We start from the raw sequence: 19,466 nt of genomic DNA on the forward strand, positions 1-19,466 counted from the left end.
CACCGCACCCTACGGCAGCGTACCGCGCCCTACGGCAGCGTACCGCGGGGCACCGCACCCTACGGCAGCGTATCGCGGGGCACCGCGCCCTACGGCAGCGTACCGCGCCCTACGGCATCGCACCGCGGGGCACCGCACCCTACGGCGCCGCAGCGCTCCCTCCCGCGCCGCAGCGCCCGCGCCCGGCGGGGCCATGATGGCGTGCGCCGAGCTGCTGGCCGTGTGTCTGCTCTCAGCCGACCGCGGCCCCGCGCCCCGCCGCCAGCCGCTCCCCATCTTCCACGACGTGAGTACCGCGGGGCGAGCTCCTGTCCCACCCCCGGGGCCGGGCGGGCCGCGGTGCCTTCTCGCGGGGAGCCGTGGCGGGGCTGCGCATGTAGGTGTCAGGGTGAGGCCCTTTCCCGCCTGCCCTGGCCGAGGAGCCAAGCCCAAGAGGTAAGTGAGTGGGCCCTGCGACTTCGCTGGGCCCGAAGCTGTGAATCCAGGCGTGGGTTGTGATGTCTTAAATAATACTTAGTGTTGTATCTTTTTTCTGAATTATGGGTCTCTGAGTGGCTAGAAATAGCCCACTTCTTATCAAGAGCTGGCTGTCGTGACTTCTGGAGCGGGAGCTGTGTGTGTCTGGCAGGAAAACTGCAGAAGGTACCATGTAGCTGTTAAAAGCCGTGGGATCCCACAGGCAGAGTGTGTCTGTTGCCCGCTGCAGCCCCCGTCCCTGCCTGCTCCTAACGCACCAGGAGTTGTGGAGGAAGATGCTCTTTGTGCAGGTTGGAGGTTGGCCAGGCGCCCCGGTGGCTATGGGTGGCTTGGGGGAGTTGAAGGTGAGGATAGTGGCTGTCTTTGTTTTCACAAGACAGGTCCTGGCACAGTGCTTCCCATCACACTGTGTCCCCTCAAGCCCTGCGGCGAGGGTGCTCTTGTTGAGAGGGAGCTGTGCGCCCTGGAGCTGGGGCTCTGGGGGAGGCAGTGCCTCTCCTCCTGTGGCACCTGGCAGGGTGGGCAGGCAGCTGCATGCCTGGCCATCTCCCAGGGCAAGCAGCACAGTTTGGGTCAAAGCCCACCTCTGCTGCTGGAGCACATCAGAGGGGCTCAACTCCCCCGTTCCTGGCTGTCTTTTGTGAGCTATAGGGTGCCTGGGTCGGATGGGCAGCACCCAGATCTCCCTGGTGAACCACCAGCTCTTTCATTCCCTGCCCTGCTGCAGGGACTGGAGAGGAGAAAGCAAGCAAGAGTTAAGGGCAAGGGTTGGTGTGGTGCCCCGGCATCTGGACAGCTCAGGATGGTGCCAGCTGTTGTCTCTGTCTTATCCCAGTTTGGGCAGTGCCACCCGTGTGTCCCAGTTCATCCTGGAGGAGGGTGGCAGGAGATCTTGGGCAGCACTTTGGGAAGGCGAATGCAATGCCTGGTCCGATCCTCCGCCTGGGAGACCTCCTGGCATCACCAGGGAGCAGCTGGAAGGTGCAGCTCTCCTGGCCTCAGTGGTACCCCCCAGCTTCCAGCCAGGGTTCAGGGTCTCTCTCCTGATGAGGGGGGATTTCAGACTGCAAGGCTCTCCAGACAGCATCATTAACCACACTAATTACTTGGCTGATGGAAGATGGGCTGGAGGGGGGTTGGTGTGTTCCAGCTCGGCTCCTCGGGGCAGCCACTGAATCCCACATCTATCCCTCAGGGCATCATTAAGCCAATTAAAATGGGAAGTGTTAACAGCAGTAGCAGCTGCTTTCCGGGTTCTGGCGGCTTCCCTTCCTTTTCCCTATGGCTCCCTTTGCTCTGGAGATTGGCAGGGTGAGTTTAATATCTCCCCTTTTGGGTCTGGGCAGTTGGCTGGTCTCCAGCTGCCCCCCAAGGCTTGTCAGGGCAAGCTGCTCCCCACCGCAGTGGGGCAGGATCCCAGACTGCCCCTTGGGCAGCAGAAAGGCAGGGCTGTCCACCACAGATCCCGGGTGGCAGCCAGTGCTTCCCCCGGGGCTGGAGCTGCTGTCTGCCTGCCCGCAGATCGCCTGCCTTCAGGAGAGGTGAGGAGGAGGAGGGCTTTGCCTGAGACGCTTCGCTGCAGGCACGGTACTAACTGCAGTGCTGCCATCGCAGTTGTTTCTCTGTGCAGACATCTCAAGCCTCTCTGAGATTCGTCCCCCAAGCTGGCACTCGAGGGTTGCTTACTCCCCAGTCGGTGTACAAGAGGTTCAGAAAAGCTGCTTGGACAGCCCGTCGTTTATCGTCGGCGCCCGGCCGCAGCCCACGTTAGCCTGCGGTGGGTCGGTGGGTACAGTGTCCCCGGGGTGGCTGTGCCCTCCCCAGCAGCTGGCGTGTTCCTGGCTGCGTGTCCATCAGCCACAGTTGCTTCCATCCCTGTAGGCAGGGGAAGCCCTATAATGTCCCTCCTTCCTGGGATGTGTGGAGGCTCACCCCAAATAAAGGCACTGGGTGTGGCTACAGCTGTTTGGACCCAAGCAGGAGCCGGGGGCTGAGGGAAATGTCTTGGGCTTCAGGCAGTGTCCCTGTGTTTCTGAGACTGCAAGCCTGTAGGGCCTCTCCAGCAGCCGATGCAGACCTGATCCTATTCCCAGCCTGGCTTTGCATCGCTTTTCCCTGGCTTTGTCCGAGGGTTGCTGTCCGCGCTGGGCTCTTTAACCAGGAGCAGCACTTACCTGTCATTGCCATGCATGTGCCTACGCCCCAGGTGGGGCTGGGAATTGCCCCAGGGCGGCCAGGAGTCACCCCGTGGAGCGTGGAAGTGGATCTGCACTATTTTTGCTAGGCTGGAGTTGGATCCTGCCTTGCACACAGGAGCCATCAGTGTTTCCTGGCACACCAAGGCACCCCTCTGCAGCTGGGGTCGGCTGAGGACAGGCTCGCTGGAGGTGGTGAGGAGCCCTGCCGTCCCTGGGGGATGTGGAGCAGACGGGGCCTCACCTCCAGGGCTCTCACAGCTCTGCTTCTTGCACCACTTTTGTTTATTTTGAGCTTCAGGCAGCTGTTGTGTGTGCACTGGCAGTGCTTTTCTAATGCACCCCTGGAGCAGAGGCTCCCGTGTGTGAGGCAGAAGCGTCAACTGTTTGCTGAGATTCATGCTGAATCCAGGATGGGCTCACCATGGATTAGAGACCTTCTCAGCTCCATAGGATCCCCCCTGGAAATTGTGCTCTCCCTCTTAGCCCATAGTCAGACCCAGTGGAGCAGGGCCAGCCTGTGAGTGGGAAATATTTGGCCTCTCTTGAATCTGCGTTTGTGAAGTGCCTGGGTGACAGGTGACTGTCTTTGGGATGAGCTAGCTGGCCTCAGTGACATCTAGAGTCAGAGAAATGTCGTTGCATGAGCCATGTATCCCTCCGGAGACAGAGAGCTCTGCAGGATTAAGCTTTTGCCTTGATGAAAAGCGGCTGCCCGAGGCAGGGAGGCAGCAGGGGCATGTGGGGCCCCCTGGTGCTGCCCCTGCCCGCAGGCCCGGCTGCCCCTGCATCTAGGGAGCCCCAGCACACGTAACCCTGCAGCTGTGAGACCCCTGATGCACAAGCAAACCCTTTAGCCTGTAGAAAGTTTTGCTTTAAAACCCAGAGAAAGCCCCAGCATGCGGGAGCTGCGGGTTCCTGTCACAGGTGGTAGCGGTCGAGCACCCAGATGCCTCGAGTGAGTCCTACGGGGTGTTCAGAGTGCACCCTCCTGCTTTCCTGCAAGGGAGGCAGCCTGGCCGCATGAGGAGAGACGGTTACCTAACGCTGGTCGGCTCAGGGCACCCTCCGTTCCCTGTAGTGGCTCGGGTCAGGAGGAGCTGGTGTTGCTCATAACAGCATCCTCCAAGGAGGTGTCCCTGCTCCTGATTTTGGTCACGGGGAAGGACCAGGAAGCTCCTGCTGGGACTGGCTTCAGAAAAGCCTCTGCCCACTTGCAAGCCAGCGGCTTCCTCAGGAGTGAGCAGCAGAGGTTTCTCTGGGCAGCTGTTTACCTCAAAGTGATTTTTCAGAGACATTTCAGTAGTAGATATGGGCTTGTGCCCTCAAAACACGCAGCAAAGCTGTCAGCAGTGCAGAAGGGAGCTGGGGGCAGAGGGGGCAGCTGGCTGCAACGCGTCTTCCTGCAGCAGGGAGCAGAGCTTGTCTGGGGGTGGTTATGTCAGCAGTCTCTGCTTTGCAGGTGTGTGAAAAAGAATATAACAAAGTCTGCTTTCCCCTTTTCCTGCCCTTTTTTATTTCTGATCTTTCTTCACACCTTCAGATTTCTTCATCAACCAGGATGATTAAGAAGAATGATTAAAAAAAAGAAAATTGCCACACACAACTTTCTGTGTTGGTTCCATAAGGATGTGCTGGCCAAAATCTTGCACTGTTTGGTCTTGCAAGATGTTCCCAGGCTTAGGAAATGATTCTGCTTCTCACTGGAGTCAGCCCTAGACCTTCTGACAATTATTGGTGGAAGAAGAGCCAGGCGGGGATAAGAAGCCCCAGATTTCTGGGGTGTTGGCAGAAGCCTTGTGGTTGGGAATCTGGGTTGAGACCCTGAATTGGAGCAGCACTCCAGCTGTGCTCTGTGGCATAATTAGTTACAGATTAATTCATTAATTATTAATTACAGTGTATGTGCTTGTCGAGGTGTTGCAGGAAGGTTTGTTGTGAAGGGTCATGACAAAGTGCAGGACAAGAGCTGCTCCTCAGTGCAGACAGTTGAAGTGTCAGTGGTGATGCACAAACTGCTCCTGTTATGGAGTGGTTTTATGCTTAATGTTCTTTCATTTAAAGGGTCTGAAAAATTAAACACTTTCCATCACAAGGGTGTAGTGAAGCCCTTTCTAGTTCGTCTCCCTCTGTGTTCTCTAAAAGATGCTTGGTGTGAATGCTGGGCTTGCTTGGGTGGCAGCGGCTGTGCCGAGATCTTTGCACATTGGAGGCAAGAAATGGTTTTGAGAATTTGAAAAGGGGAATTTCCCCAGAGCGGCCTGTGCAGCACTGGCCTCTGCAGCCCTGCCAGCGGGGGTTTCTTCACGGCTCCCCCGGGCTCCAGGAGTTGGTTTTCCCATGGTGGCAGTGCTGGGTGCTGCCTGCCTCGCCGCTCAGCCGTGCTGCTCTCCCTGCTGCCTCGCTAAACCCTGTTGTATTTTCTCTTGCAGATTTTCCGACGAGCCGACAAGAATGGTGAGTGTTTTGTTCCTGCTGCTGCCTCCCCCTCCCTGCCTGGGTCTGGGCGAAGCAGCATAGCCTGTCCCTGCTGGGAGGTTTGGCTGAACAAGTGAAGGAGGATAAGGGCAAGCAGCTCTCTGCTGCAGGAAAAATGCTTTTCTTCTTTGTCTGGAGGAAGAGGCTCTAGAGGCAAAGGGCCTGGCCGGGGGCTGGGGAAGTGAGCTCCCCCTGTTCAATGCCCATGTGCCATGCAGGACAGAACCGCTTCCAAACCCTCTCCTTCCTGCATGCTCACAACCTCTCCTCTGCACTGCTAGCAGTGAGAAGGGAAGGCTGTGCAGCAGGCAGCCCAGGGGCCATCAGGCTTCTGCTCCATCTCTTGCATGATTGATTCAGTCTCTGCGCTCATTCCAGGGTTTTACAGGTGCCCTTGGTTGGGTGGCCCTGTTCCTGGATGCCCAGAGGAACCCCTGGCATTTGAGAGTTAAGCTCTGCCCCTCAGTTTTTAATCTGGCACCCATAAATCAAGAAGTGCAAAGTTGTTTTTTGGAGCCTTCCCACCCTGTCTTGGGCTCTTTTCCTTCACATTAGCTTGCAGGCTCCAGGAGCTGCTTTTGTTGTAGATCAAAATGCAGCCCAGGAGCTGAAGTCCTCCACAGACGGGAAGAAAAAAGCTCTTGAGTCAATGGAGAGATTTTCTTTCCATAAAAACCTGATGCTGTCTTCATGGTGTTGTTTGTAATGGGCTCTGTGCTTGGACAGTCATCTTGGACAGTCGTCTAAGTACAGAGTGTCTGCATGCGTTTCTGAATATGTTGCATGGGACCTTTTGGAAGGGGCTGAAATTCCCACCTGAAATTCCAGCAGCAGTGTCCCTGCTTGCCAGCACTGCTGGGTTTTTGATGGGGACTGGTGGGACATGCTTTCAATGAGATATCTGCTCTAATTATCATGCACAACACTCCCAACCGTCCCACGCTCCTGGTAGAGAGGCTGCTGGGAGGATTGCTGGGGCCTGTGTGCTTCTTTCTGCAGATATATAATTATTCTTCCCTTTTATTTAAATGCAGATGATGGGAAGCTGTCATTTGAGGAGTTCAAGAACTATTTCGCTGATGGGATCCTGAGCTCGGAGGAGCTGTGGGAGTTGTTCAGTGGCATTGACAGGCGTCATTCAGAGTAAGTACTGTGGTGGCACAGAGATGAAGGAGAATATAAAACTGCTTGACTGTAGATGGAGGACATTTGGAGGCGGGTGTGATAAATAGTCAGGGTGAGATAAACCTACCTCTTGTAACACACAGATGTTAAACCCCATTGAACACCGGCTACAAGCATTAGTGATGAGAGAAGCCAGACATTTTGAGAACAGTTGTTACCAGATTTACTGTAGTTCTGTAAAAGCAAGCATCCATTTAAAATTACATTATGTTAGTTTGAAAAATGTATTCCAGAAATATACGTTCTGTAGAGCAGGTTGTGTCTGCAGGAGGAGCATGTGGTGGTGTGAGGACGATGCACAGACTGTGCAAAGTTGCAGACTTTGCCACTGCTGACACAAGGAACTGCTTTTCACTTACGTAAGAGCTGCTTTCCACCAGAAATGGGACTTAGGAGTGTAACTGTGAATTTAGGCCAGCTACTTTTAAAAAAAGAAACCCCCAAAGAACAGGAGAAGTAATTGCGCTTAGCCTTGGTCTTCTCTTGTTTGGTGCTATCTAGAGGAGTCCGTTGGGCTTGGCTGGGTTTCTCATCTCAGTCTTTCAGATCTCAGCGTGGCATTGCCGGGGTCCCTCTGTCTTCCCGGCTGCTGTGAACGAGCATCTCTTGGCCTTGGGAGAACCTGGGTGTTGATGAATGGCACGTCTGGGGGCTGCCTGGTCAAATGCAGAGGTGCTGCTGGGGGAGAAAGTGGCTGCAGCTTCCTCCCAGTCTCGGGCAGTAGGCTCGTCTTGGGCAGCAGGCTCATCTTTGGCTTGTGCCACTTCCCCAGCACCCCAGGAAGCATCTCCCGTGCCTCTCTGATGCCTTCAGCCAGGGCATTGTCTGAGCAGGTCCCTGCCAGGGAGAGGTAACTCAGAGCACCCTTAGCTGCCCACGCTGGTCCCAGGGCTTTGCAGGAGCCAGAGCAGCAGCACATAGGGCCTGTGCCCTGCCCTGATGCAGACAGCCCCTGAACACCACCGAGCCCCTGACAGCAGGTCCCCAGCAGTCCCTGACTGCAAGTCCCCCCATCATCCACCCAGGCCTGGGGGAACGGTGACTGACTCCGGCCAGCGGTGGGGTGGTGGGGCAGAGAAGTGGGCTCGTGTGTGCCATCCGCTCTTAAGCCTGGCTGCCTGTTGCTGCCTGTCCTGCCAGCTGGGCTCATTGGATGTGGTCAGCAGGAGATGTCTCTTTGGGCTGTGATCCCAGGGAGTTAGCAGTGAGCTTTCATCTGCAAATGCTCCTTCCCTCTCACTCCATTTTTGGGGTGGCCTTGGAGCCATCCCCCATACAATACCGCTGGAAAACATGGGTTGCAGCAAAGCAGAGTTTCAACTGTGCCTTTAGCTGAACGGTGAAGATCTCCTGGTTTACCATTGCTTTTAGGTCGGGCTTCTTCCGTCTGTCTAGAGCAGACAAACAGGACTGACCAAAGCGAGTGGGCTGTCAGAGCCGGGCACGGCTGCAGCAGTGCTCTCTCCAACTCATTACCCGTAATGACGGTGCGGTAGCTATGACAACGTGGCAGTTGCAGCATTGAGCTAGTGACATCTGTTAGCCAGGCATGACCGTTAGGTCTTTGATCTCTTTCTGACATGAAGAGCAGAAGGGACCCTGCGGACAGAGCTGCTTCCCATATTCCTGTGTTCAGTGACTTCAAGCAAGTGTAGGAGACACCATCGCTCCAGCCCTTCGAGGCAGCTCCCATTTCCGCAAGAGCAGAAGGGTAAGTCCAGCCCTGAGGCCATTCCAGGTGTAGTTCTTGTTTCTGTCCCTGACTAGGTCATGGTCCATGTAGGACAGGACATGAGAGGGGGCAGCAGGGAACTGTACATTTCTTCAGCTTCATCCCCAGCTCACGGAGGAGGAGGAGGTGGGGTCTCCCAGAGAGGGAGCCTCGTGTTCAACTTGTCTGGTGAGCAGCATCCTGCCCCCTGCAAACAACATGGGGCAGCGCTGGTCTGCCCCAGCGCTCTGATCCTGTCCCAGAGCTGTGTGTCTGCCGGGACAAGGGACTTGGAGAGACTGGCCTGTCCCCGGGGAGGCAGGACCCCGACTGTGCCCCAGGGCTGCCTGGGGACTGCTTGCCCACTGCACAGCAGCAGGTGACAGAGATCGAGCAGTGTTCAGCATACTGGGCCTTGTAGAGGTCTCTGTGGCTCTGCATGTAGAGCTGGACCTTCTGGCATTTGTTTTTGAGGTTTTCAGGGGGACTTGATCCTTTGTACAACATCTGGTGTCTCGTAAGGGCTGTGCTGGTGCCCTGCTGTCCCCTCGCCAGGAGGGTTGGACAGCCCATCTCCTCTGGGCTGCCTGCTTGCCTTGCACTTGCAGAAACTTAATATTTTTGAGAGGTGGCTGAAATTTTTGGCCAGATTCAAGAGTTATGACCTGAGGTAGTACTTGGAAGTATTAAAAAGCTGGGAAGCATCTACAAAGTCTACAAACATATCTGGCATGCTTCTTCCATGTCCCATAGCTTTTCTGGTGATGGAAAAGTTTCACCCTTAATCTGGTGGGTGGATTTGGCCACAAGGGTGCTGTGTTCATCGGGTCTGGGCTGAAACTTGTGTTTCTTTGTCAGTGCCAGCCTGACCCAAGGAGAGGCAGTAACAGAGACCTTTATACCCAGGCACTCTGTGTCTGGGTAACGGAGCACAGACACGCCCTGACCCTCACCCATCACTGCGAACCTGCAGCCGCTCCCCTGAGTCCCAAAGCTGACATCTGGGAAGATGAATATTTCAGAGGCCTTATATGTTACTTGCTCTCCTTCCAGAGAGCCCATGGTGCCACACTCTCCTTTTCTCCCCATCCTTCCTCTCTGATCTTCACCTCCCATCCACCCGGCACTCAGGTGGGATGCTGTGGCCTGTGCATCAGGTACCTCTGTTCAGATTTTATACTTCCCTACATGGCTTTTTTTTGTTCTGCATTTCTGAAAATTGTTCCATTTTGGCTTTAAAGTATCTCCTTGCCCTAATTCTTTGACATTAAAAAAATTCAATTGGAACCAAATTCGACTCTTTATTGCCATTTGGTACAACAGCTCTGTCTGCCATTTTGTGTAGCTTGTCAAGAAGCTCCACACCAGCTCTGGCACTGGCGCAGAACAGAAAGATTCACCTTCCTGGAAAAGTGCATTTTCATCCAATGAAATGCCTGGGTGAGAAGAGACAGGTGTTTTTGAAGGGAAGGAAATCTCCATTGCTGCAGAAGCATCTTGGGAGATGTGGTTTGCTCTCTGAGCAGCTGTGTCCATCTGCAGCTCAGCCAAGCGGGGTGGCAGCAGATCCCGGGGTCTCACAGGGACAACTTAATGGAGAGTTGGTTACAAAGGGCTTTGGACTGGATGTTGTAGTGTTGCATGGGTCGCATGCCTACTGCTCTTTGCAGGGGACTCTGAAACCTGCCCAGGGAAGCATCGCATGGACCTCATGTGTCTTTCTGTCCTGCATCCGTTGGGAAAATTTAGAAAAATAAGGTCTGAAAAATCCTCCTTTGCATGAGAGCGGTCAGATGGTGGTGGCAGGAATTGGGTACAGATTTCACAGAGCCTGTGTCTCTGACCTTGAGTTACAAGTGAAAGAAGTGGGAGTGCTGACGGTGTTTTTTAAAAACTCTCAGTGGAAGTAACTTCAAGACTGGTTCTGTGGAAGAAGGGACTTGTGTGAACTTTCCTCCCCTCTCTAGTCAGAGACTTGGAGCTGCAGCATCTACCAGTCTCTGAATAATGGAGAGTGACTGAAGCACTCTGGGTTACACCAGAAAGGTTTGGAAACCAGACCTGTGATGGCAGCAAAGGTACCCAGCGTGATAAAAATAAAAAAAATCCCATCTGCTTTGCTGAAGCTGATTGCTGTTTTCTCGCATAAATTCCAGGCACACTGACAAAATCCCGACAGCATAATGATGACAAGATCCTTCATCATCAGTTCAAGCTTAATTACAGTTAATCAGTGGTTTGAGCACAGTCAAAATACAGCTATGTGGAAATGTGAAGAGTCTCAGGATGAGTGCTTTGGAGACAGAGACTGGCTCTTCTCTTGGAGTGGGAGAAGGGATGGCAGAGAGAGGAGCAGAGCAAAGCCTGCTGCCCCGTTGCAGCCCTGCAAAATGCATTGGTGGGGTTTGATGTGCACGTTCTTCACGTAAGCTCCTCCTGGTTTCTGGTACGAAATAGCTTCTAGTAGCATGAAAATGGTGCCACTGGCCTTGTGATTTGTTTGCTGTGCTCTGCCCTGCCACTAACTGTGGCCTGGGGGCTGCCACAGGATGCAGGAGGTGGGAAGAGGTGTCTGCACAGGGTTGCTGACGGATCAGGCTGCACTGGGAAGGGAGCAGATCTTCCATGGGACAGCTTCCACGGGCTGGTGTTTGCCACAGGATCCTGGCAATTGGTTCAGTGTTTAACTGTTCAGTGTTTTAGTGATTGATTAGTTAGCATTTATTTTTAAGTAGAAAACAGACAATATAGATATAAGTAATCTCTGGTCTCTCCTTAGAAGCTGTAGGGTTGGTGTTGGTCATAGCTCCTTGTCACACAGACATCTGCTCGCTGGAGCTGAGGTGGGGAACTGGGCAGTGGGTTGACCTGGTGGCCCCTTCTTCTTGCTGGTGCAACCAGTCCCAGCCCCAGGTTCTTGCTGGGGACAGATGCAAGTGCCTGGGTAATGTGTGCATTAGATGTTTCACTGTGTATTTTGTTATCTCATGTCTCTATCCTTCTTTTGTGATTTTTACCCACCTCTTGGCTAGGAACCAGTGGTTGCAGTTACTACTCTGGGGCACAGGTCTAACAAACAGTGCTGCAGATGCTGCGGTGCCAAGTCTCTTGTGGCAGTGCAGCAGCAGTGGCTCTGCAGGCTCCAGGCAACTTTCAGAAGTGGAAAAATTAAGGAGGAGCAAGAAATTTTTCCAATTTAAATTTATGCTTCAAACCCCAGTCACTCTATCTAGCAGGGCTGTGGTTGGATTCATGGAGCTGCTCAGAGATGGGATCAGCAAAGTTTGATGGAGTGGAGTTGGCAGAAGAAAGGGGCTGTGGTTTTGCTGATTATCTGTATTGCGTCTCAAGGGAAACACTATTTTTTTATCCACTTTAAAAACTATCTGCAGTTCCAGGACAGTGCGCCAGAGCTCCTGCGGTAGGTGTTTAAAATAGATGAGCCAAATCACATCCTAAAACTGCCTGTCTCCGTTGCCTAAGGCGGCGCCTGATGTAATTAGCTAAACAGAGGGGTCTTCAGTCCCAGTGCTGTGGGTCTGTGATGACGTCTTGCACCAAAATATTTTCATGATTTGAAGCACTGCCTGTTACTAAAGTACACAAAGTGGAAGCCCAGCAGAAAGAGAGACACAGAAACCAGCCTTTGACATCTAGGGGAATAGCTGTAGAAAGATTTTGCTTAAATTATTACACCTGTTCCTGGCATGGCATTTTGGATACTTTACACACTTTCCTCTAATTTTGCCTCAGGGTGTTTTTGCCTCTTTGCCCTGTGAGCGGTGTCAGAGGGGGGACAGGGTGATGCAGCTGTGGTTTGACTTGCCCTGGGCAGTGGCACTCCAGCAGTCCTTGTGCTTGGAGCCCAGTAAACTCTGGGTATCACTGGTTCCTCCGTGTGTGACAGCACTTAAACACAAACTCTTCTGTGCTCTCTTCCACCTTCACAATCAGGATTAAAAATGGTTGTAATCATTTAAGGGATTTTGAGACAGCAGAATTTCTTGGGCAGAGGCTGATTTGAATACACGTTATCCTGGGGCCTTTCCCTGCAGGCTCTGCAGGTGATGCCGGGCATTGCAAGCAGCTCTGCCTCTCTGGCTCTGGCCACCTGAGCATGTCCGACAGCTTCATGTGAACCCATGGTTCTGCTTGACATCCCTTCCCAAAAATGTGGCTGTTTCTGGATGTTTCCTCCTCCCTCTCCACCCCAGCAGCACCTTTATTAGCAGCAGGAGGGACCTGGCTAAGCCCTGCAGGGACACCAGCATTGATTATCCAGGGCTGCGCTCTCTGTTAGCGAAAAGGGACAGGAGGTTGGCCCCTGTCTCCAGATTTTTGGATGCAGCTCCCTGATTTAAGGCCTTCACAGCAGGAACAACCCCTCTCAGGGGCTGTGAAGCCAGACAACCCCCTGCCCTGGGAGCCTGAAGGCAGCCCCACATCACCAGGCTCTGAAGGCCCGGGGGAGAAGGAGGAGGAGCAGCTGGGGTCTCCTGTGGGACAGACGGGAGAGAAGGGGGTCTGGTGCCATGGGGCAGCCATGAGGAAGGACCTGGGCTGAGGTCAGGGGAAATATGAGGAGGGAGCACTGGCTGAATGCTTCACACCTTTGGTGGAAGAGGTTGGCTTGAAGAAGCAGCTTTTGGGACTCGTCAGCTCCGGGGCACAGAAATGGGGCTGCCAACCCAGCTGGCCAGTCCAGGGACATGGAACGTTTTCTGTCCCCCCTTGACCTCTCTCCTGGCCCCATCATGCTCTCAGAGACACTTTCACAGCACACTGCAGCTCCAGTAGATGTTGGTGGAGCAGCTCTGCTTGCTCCTTCAGCCCGTGAAGCAGAGGTGATGCTCTGCAGCCCTGCCTGGGTGCTGCCGGTGCTGCGCATAGCTCCTGAGCAGCTGGCTCCAACCTGAGCCGCTTTTTATTCTTCTAATCCAGCTTTTGGGAGTACATGGGAGGATCAGTAAATCCACTGGGGGCTCAAAACAAGCCCTCAAGACCCTGCTCACCACAACTGTTTCTCCACAACCAGCCCTACCATCTAACAAGAATTTGTTTTTCTGTTTCTTGCAGTAATGTGGACACGGAGAAACTGTGCGGTAAGTAGGGTGATATCCCTGCCTTGGAGGGCTTCTTCTCTTGAGGGTCTGTGGTGGGGCTTTGTGCATGTCTGACCTGGGCAGGACTGGGCAGTCAAGTGCCATTGACAGTTCCTGTGCCTGAATCCCAGCACAGAGGGCATCCGTGCTTTGCCCAAGAGGATGGGACATTCTGTCCCTGGGGATAGCAGAGGACTCTTCACTTCAGTCTGGGAGGGATCATGGCTCTGGAGAGCCTTGCAGCACTGGGCTGTGCATGGGAAGCACCAGGTGCAGGGCAGGCAGAGGTGGAGGCACTCGGGAAGCTCACCAAGATCTTCTTCCTGCTTCAGATTATTTCTCAGCGTATCTCGGGGAATACAGGAATGTGCTTTCTGCCCTGGAAGCCCTCAACTCTGCAGTCCTGGCAGCCATGGACAAAACCAAGCTGGTAAGGATGGGGCCATGGGAGGGTGGTGGGACAGGTGGGTGTGTAAGAGAAGCTGTGGTGATTTTAGCTGCTTGCTTAGCGTTAAACTGGGGTGTCAGAGGCAGAAAATATGGTTCCTCCCATATCCACGGGGTTGCCTGTGTGTGCTTCAGTTGTCTCCATGTGCAGTGACAGCTTTTGTGCTCTGGAGATGTCTTCTTCCTCATGGGGCTCTGGCTACAGTTGTTTCAACAGCTCCTTGCAGACTGCTTGCAGGGTCCTACCTGGGGCCACTGTTTCTGGGAGCATCACTGATAGTCTTTGTGTTGCATCCCTGAGCCAAAGCAAGGTCTTTTCCACAAAGAATGTGACCTGAAATGAGGGACTCCCAGGGTGGAGCATGCTCTGGACTGACCCCAGCAGCTTGTGCTCAGCACAGTCTGTGCTCACAGCAACAAAATTGGCTGTGGGAGAGGGGTCAGACCCACTGGGGCAGGAGAGCTGCTCTGGGAAGCAGCGAGGCGCTTGGGAGAAGGTAGGAGATGGTGAAATTTCATTGACCCCCAGCCTTGTGCCGAGTTCATCCCTGCGGCAAATGCTCTCCCTGCAGCTTGTGCTGATGGGAGGCAGATTGAAGGCTGCTAATTAGGGCAAGCAGCCTCCTGCTTTGTGAGCCCCCCTGCCTCTGTGTCGGAGAGCAGAAGTCTGCAGTGCACAGCCTCACAGGCTAAATAAAGCTGCAGAAAAGCAGTGGCCAATACGGGAAGGGACCCTCCTCAGGGACCAGCAGCCCCCTTTGCACCTGAAATGTATTAAATGGTTTAGCTGTGGGGTTGGGGCTGATGCTGTTTCACAGCTGTGGGAAGGGCCTGCTCTTTCTTTCCCTTCGATGTGGTGGTTTGATGCTTGGCAGGAAATGGATGAAGAGCATCATCCCGTGCACACTATCCGTGGACCTATTGATCAGACAGAGAGGTGAGGTGGGACCAGTCCTGCTCTCAGCTCTGCAGAGTCATTGAAGTGTTTGTGCCTCTGTAGTGTCAGTCACGATCTTGCCCTCTCTTTGAGTTTTCTCTGGCCAGATCCAGCCTCAACAGCATCTCCCTGTACACTGTGAAATTCATGCCAGGAGACCAGGAGAGGGAATCACTTGAAAACACATTTTCTCTTTGGTTCAGTTGCCTGGCCCCCTTCACAGTTATTAAATGCAAGTCCAGAGGGAGAGAATGAATGCTCTTTAGAGAGCTATGCATTATTTCAGTTCTTTTCTGTTTTGCTTTTTTTTTTTGCTAATGAATTTATATATTCACGTATTTCTCCAAAGGACAGCACAATTACTGTCTGCCTCACAGTACTGGCATGATGCATTCCTTCACTTAATAGTTTCTGGTGCCACAGGTGTTCCCTGGAAAAGAGAAGTTGATTTTCCCTGTTGAAACAGATTTTTGTGGACTCACTTTTCCACCCCTGTTTGGATCCACATGGAGCCAGGGGGTCAGGGCAGCCTGATGTTGACAGTGCTGCTCTCAGCGGCGAGGTCTGTGCTGATGGGGTGCTCTGATCCCAGCCCTGAGCTACTGGGTGCCCTGATGCAGATACTGACCCTCCTGGGAAGCATCTCCCTGTGCTTCCCTGCTCCGTGGGGCTCTGAGCCGGGGAGAGGCAGGAGAGGGCAGGGTTCCAACCCTGTGGTCAGGGCTCTTGAGGAGCTGTGGGAAATCACCTCTGCTAGAGGCTGGCCTTCTTACCTACTGTGACCTGAATACATTCCCACGTTTGTGTTTCCAGAATGGGACTCAATCTTGGGTTATTATGGGATTAGTGGGTTTATTAGGTTGGGTTTTAGCCAAAGCTCACACCTCTCTGAGCCAGGGGAGGGGGCAGAGATTTCTTATATGACACATCTGTCCCTCATTTCTGTTGATTCAAACACCTCTAATGCTACCATGACTGAGGACTGAGAGCCCCAGCTTGTCAGAGACCACCCTCCTGGAAGAGCTGAATGAAACTTCATCCTGGGGAGCTGCTTTTGCTGGAGATGCAGCCATGCAGTGCACTGAGAAAACTGGAAGAGATTTGCCTGCTCCAGTGGCCCTCACCATAAAGCTCTGCTTCCCGAGCAGGGCTGTGGAGTCAACAGATGCTGAAGGATCTGCAGTCCCTGCCTGTTTTCCCCTGCTGTATTTAAGAGAGCTCCATGTCACTCCCGAGGAGGCAGTGGTACCCAGACTAGCTGGAAGAAGGAGAAGGGGATCTCTGACTTGAGCTGGGTCTCACCAGTTGAACCACAGCATCTCTTGGTTAGGGCATGGTCCATCTCTGGTAGTTCCTTACTTCTGCTGCCGCAGGATTGCTCACCCCTGCATCCTCCAGGTACTTACCCACCGCTGTGAACAGGCTCATGTGAAATACGAGCCCACTTTACAAGCAGAAAGACAGGGTGGCTTTGTTCATACAACGAAAGCAGGGCCTGAGAGATGCACTGGGCTCGCTCAAACCATGCCAGGGCGATGAACCACAGGGAGGAGAGAGAGGGATAAGGAAGCTGAAGCTCGGAGAAGGTATGCTGTGGCTCTGTTTGGGAGTTGTGGTTTGAAGCATGCTGCCAACAGCCTTTTTAGTCTCAAGGATTCCCACCTCCACACGAGCTGTCGTGGTCACCGTGGGCCAGGGTCCCTGGCGTGGATCAACGGCGTGTCTCAGTGGCTGTCTCCCTGCGGGCAGGATCCTCGGCCTGCTGCCTGCCGTGCACATTGCCAGCTGCAGGATAAGCACTGCGATAAAGCATGGGAAATGCAAGGAGGGTTCGTCCTTCTCACTGTGTAAGTGACTGCAGTTACTGTAGGAAATAGTGTATGTGTGGGCAGTAAACCTGCTCATGGTCTTTACGGATCCACAGGTTGGCAGGAGGAAACCAAATCATTAGGGGTTCCTCACTGGGTTGCTAGAAACATGGTAAAGAAAAGATACCTTTTCAAGAAAAGAGGGTTTTTCTCCAAATTCTGTCATTCCCACTTAGATTTGTAAAGTATAACTTGATAGCTATGCTTCAGTATAGTAATTACAGCTTATCTTGTGGCTAAACTTTGCATTTGTTACAATATAATAGTGTCAGAGGAAGAAGTGAACTGTGGAAATACCTTGGGAAACAGTCTGATATTTCTCACAAGGGACCTTTATGCTAAAATATTTTCATTCTCCAGTTTGCAGACGCTGCAAACTAGCCCATAAATACCTCTCCAAGTCAGGCACTCTTATTTCTCCTTTGGCAGGAATTATGAGATCACCTATTCCACTCTGTCCTGAGCTTAACTGTCATCATAAGAAACTAATAAAACCTCTCAAAAGCAGAATTATAGCAGCTCTTGGCAACTTTGGGATTTTCATCTGGGTCAATGGAGCTGAAATACCAGTCCACGACCAGAAAGCCTTGTCTTGTGCTTGCTGAGTTATTTTCTCTGTGACTCCTTTCCATGAGTCTTTGCTGTGAGCAGAAAATGCTGTGCTCAGTGAGACAGAACATGTTTTTATTGAGCCTCTAGCAGAGGGGTTTGAACTGTGTGTGGCAACACCTGCCAAGAGGGTTTTGCTTTTTTGCCCTAAAGTGAGGAGTGCAAAGGGGGCCGGGCGGCTGAACTGAAGCGAAGGTGCGTTATTCAAGTGATTCTCTTCCCCTGGCATGAACTTTTCCAAGTCGATGCAGAAGGTTGAAACAGCATTTGGGGCTCTCTTGAGAGATGGTAATTTCCATCCTTGTCTCTGGTGCATTCCCCTGGGCATGCTGTGTTTGATGAGGTGAGAGACAGGAGGCAGCTGGCTCGTCGTGTGCAATGCTCGCCCGAAATACTGACATGTCTGTGTGGGATCCTGCTTTGCCCTTGCAATGTGCGCTGGGGCTCGCTGGGCCCGGGAGGATGGGGAGCCCTCTGCACAGCGAGCTTCAGAGCCAAGTCCCCCCCACGCATGGCCTGCCCCGGGGCTGGTAGTTGGGTTTTGGGGAGTGACACCCCAGGCTGGTGCCTGTGCCTGTGTGTTTGAGGTGTAAGGACTTTGCTGGAGCGAGCCGTGGGGCTCGGGGCAGGCTGAACATGCCCTCCACAGCTGTGACACCGTGTCAGTGAGAGCAGCTGCCTGGTTCTGTGATAAAGCTCCATCCACCAACACCATCCACAGAGGACATCAGGATTAGGCCATCCTCAGGATGGAAGTTGAGAGGATGGGGAGTGCAGGGAGGCTGCCTTGGCACTGGGGCTTCCCCAGCACCTGGCCCTTTGAAGGGGAGCGATGCGGCTGGGGAGAAGCATCCAGCCCCTGTGCGAGGGGAAGTGTCCATATGCCAAGGCTGTGGGGGCCACAGCCAGCCCCGGCGGGGGGCTGGGGAGGATGGGTTGGGGAGGGGATCGCACCTCATTAAGTGGGTCCCACGCGGCTGCAGAGGCTGCTTGCTGTGGGAAGTGCCTCTGTGCAGAAAGAAGGGTGACAGCGTTTGGAGTTGGACCAGCTCCTGAAATGAAACAGCCTGTGCCTGGCCATGTGGTGGATGAATAATGTATTCTTTCTGCTGTGCCCCGGTGGGGGGGACCCTGTCAATTATTCTTCACTTTTCTTTCTCAGGCTTGTCCTGGGGAGGTTTGAGTGTCGGTTGTTCTCCTGTAAGCGGGGGTTGTGTGCCTGGGCTGGCAGGAGCTGAGCAAGCACAGAGGAGCGGTGCTGCTGGGGATTTTGGTGCCTGCACCCCTTGTGAGTGGGGAGGTGAAGGAGGGGGCAGGGGCCCTGCCTGGGGTCCCCAGCCCTGTGCGCTCCATCTTCTGGGGCCACAGGGAAGGAGGCTTGTGGGAGCTGATGGGATGCTTGGCTGGGGAAAGCCCAGAGATGCAGAGCTGGACCTCAGCTTCCTACAGCCGCATCGGATCAGCTTTGCTGCCATCTTATTCCTCTGGCACAAAAATGAGATTCATTTTCAAGCACAGATGAGAACCCGCAGGCAGCATGGCTGCTGGGGAGAGGGCTCTGCTCACCATGTGCTGAGGGGTGCAGGGAGAGGCTGTGGCCACTCCAGCATGAGCCCAGGGCAGTGCTCAGTAGATGAGCATCCCCTCCGCTTACCTTCCCCTCCCGGCCAGCCGCAGCTGTGCCAGCAGCCCCAGGCAGACGTGGTCTGGGACTGGGCTGGTGGCTCAGCTGTGGTGCAGAGGAACCAGAAAACCACGGGGGGCTCAGGGCCCTCCCCGCTCCTCAACAGATTTCTGACACCAGCATTGGAAGGGTTACCTCCGTGTGCTTTTGTGCAGAGCTTCTGGAGTTCAAGATCCTCAGTTCTCTTGTGTGTTGGAGAGAAACACAGTAGGAATTGGAAATACTTGACCTGACTAATGTGGTAGTGTTGCTGGACTCTGTTTTGGACATGAAAGGGGGAGTTCATGGTGCTCGGACATGTGAAGGCAGCCTGGCTGCTGGTCTGTGCTGCAGCCTTGGGGGTGCACGAGGACACCATGGGGAAGGCAGAGGTGACTTTGGTCCAGTCTGTTTCCTTGTCTGTCAAGGGAAGGGGTTGACCTCTGCTGGGGGATGCTCCTGGGGAGCAACCAGTCCTCCTTGACCTTCCATTTCCAGTCCTGTCTCTCATAGTGCTCACAGTGATGTCCTGTGGTTTCTGTGTCCCTTGACAGCCTGGCCATGGGGAGAGGAGTCTGCTGTGACAGCTGGGCAGTGCTTCCCAGCTGCTTCCCCCCATGCAACCTCTGATCCTTTTGTCATCATCTAAGCTGACTCAGTTCACTAAAGCAGCAGCAAAGCCAGGTGAGTGCTTTTCTGCCTGTTCAGTGAGCTGAATCAGCTCCCTGAAGCACCAAATGACCTTTATACCAAAATTACAAAGAGCGAATTCAGTTCCCTGGTTTCCACCAGCT

The 19,466-nt window shown here is 53.7% G+C and overlaps 1 protein-coding gene across 1 annotated transcript in view; it reads left to right on the forward strand.

The window, feature by feature from the left end:
• The window catches only part of NECAB3 (N-terminal EF-hand calcium binding protein 3), a 27,828-nt gene continuing 8,362 nt past the window's right edge, over positions 1-19,466 (forward strand). Inside the window, exons 1-5 of the mRNA XM_074919856.1 lie at positions 1-286; positions 5,105-5,129; positions 6,185-6,293; positions 13,123-13,148; positions 13,481-13,578. Of these exons, the coding sequence (XP_074775957.1) occupies positions 194-286; positions 5,105-5,129; positions 6,185-6,293; positions 13,123-13,148; positions 13,481-13,578 (351 nt within the window). The 5' untranslated portion in view covers positions 1-193. The remainder of the gene's footprint in view (positions 287-5,104; positions 5,130-6,184; positions 6,294-13,122; positions 13,149-13,480; positions 13,579-19,466) is intronic.

This window comes from Athene noctua, chromosome 16 (assembly GCF_965140245.1).
Source record: "Athene noctua chromosome 16, bAthNoc1.hap1.1, whole genome shotgun sequence".
Taxonomy (NCBI): domain Eukaryota; kingdom Metazoa; phylum Chordata; class Aves; order Strigiformes; family Strigidae; genus Athene; species Athene noctua.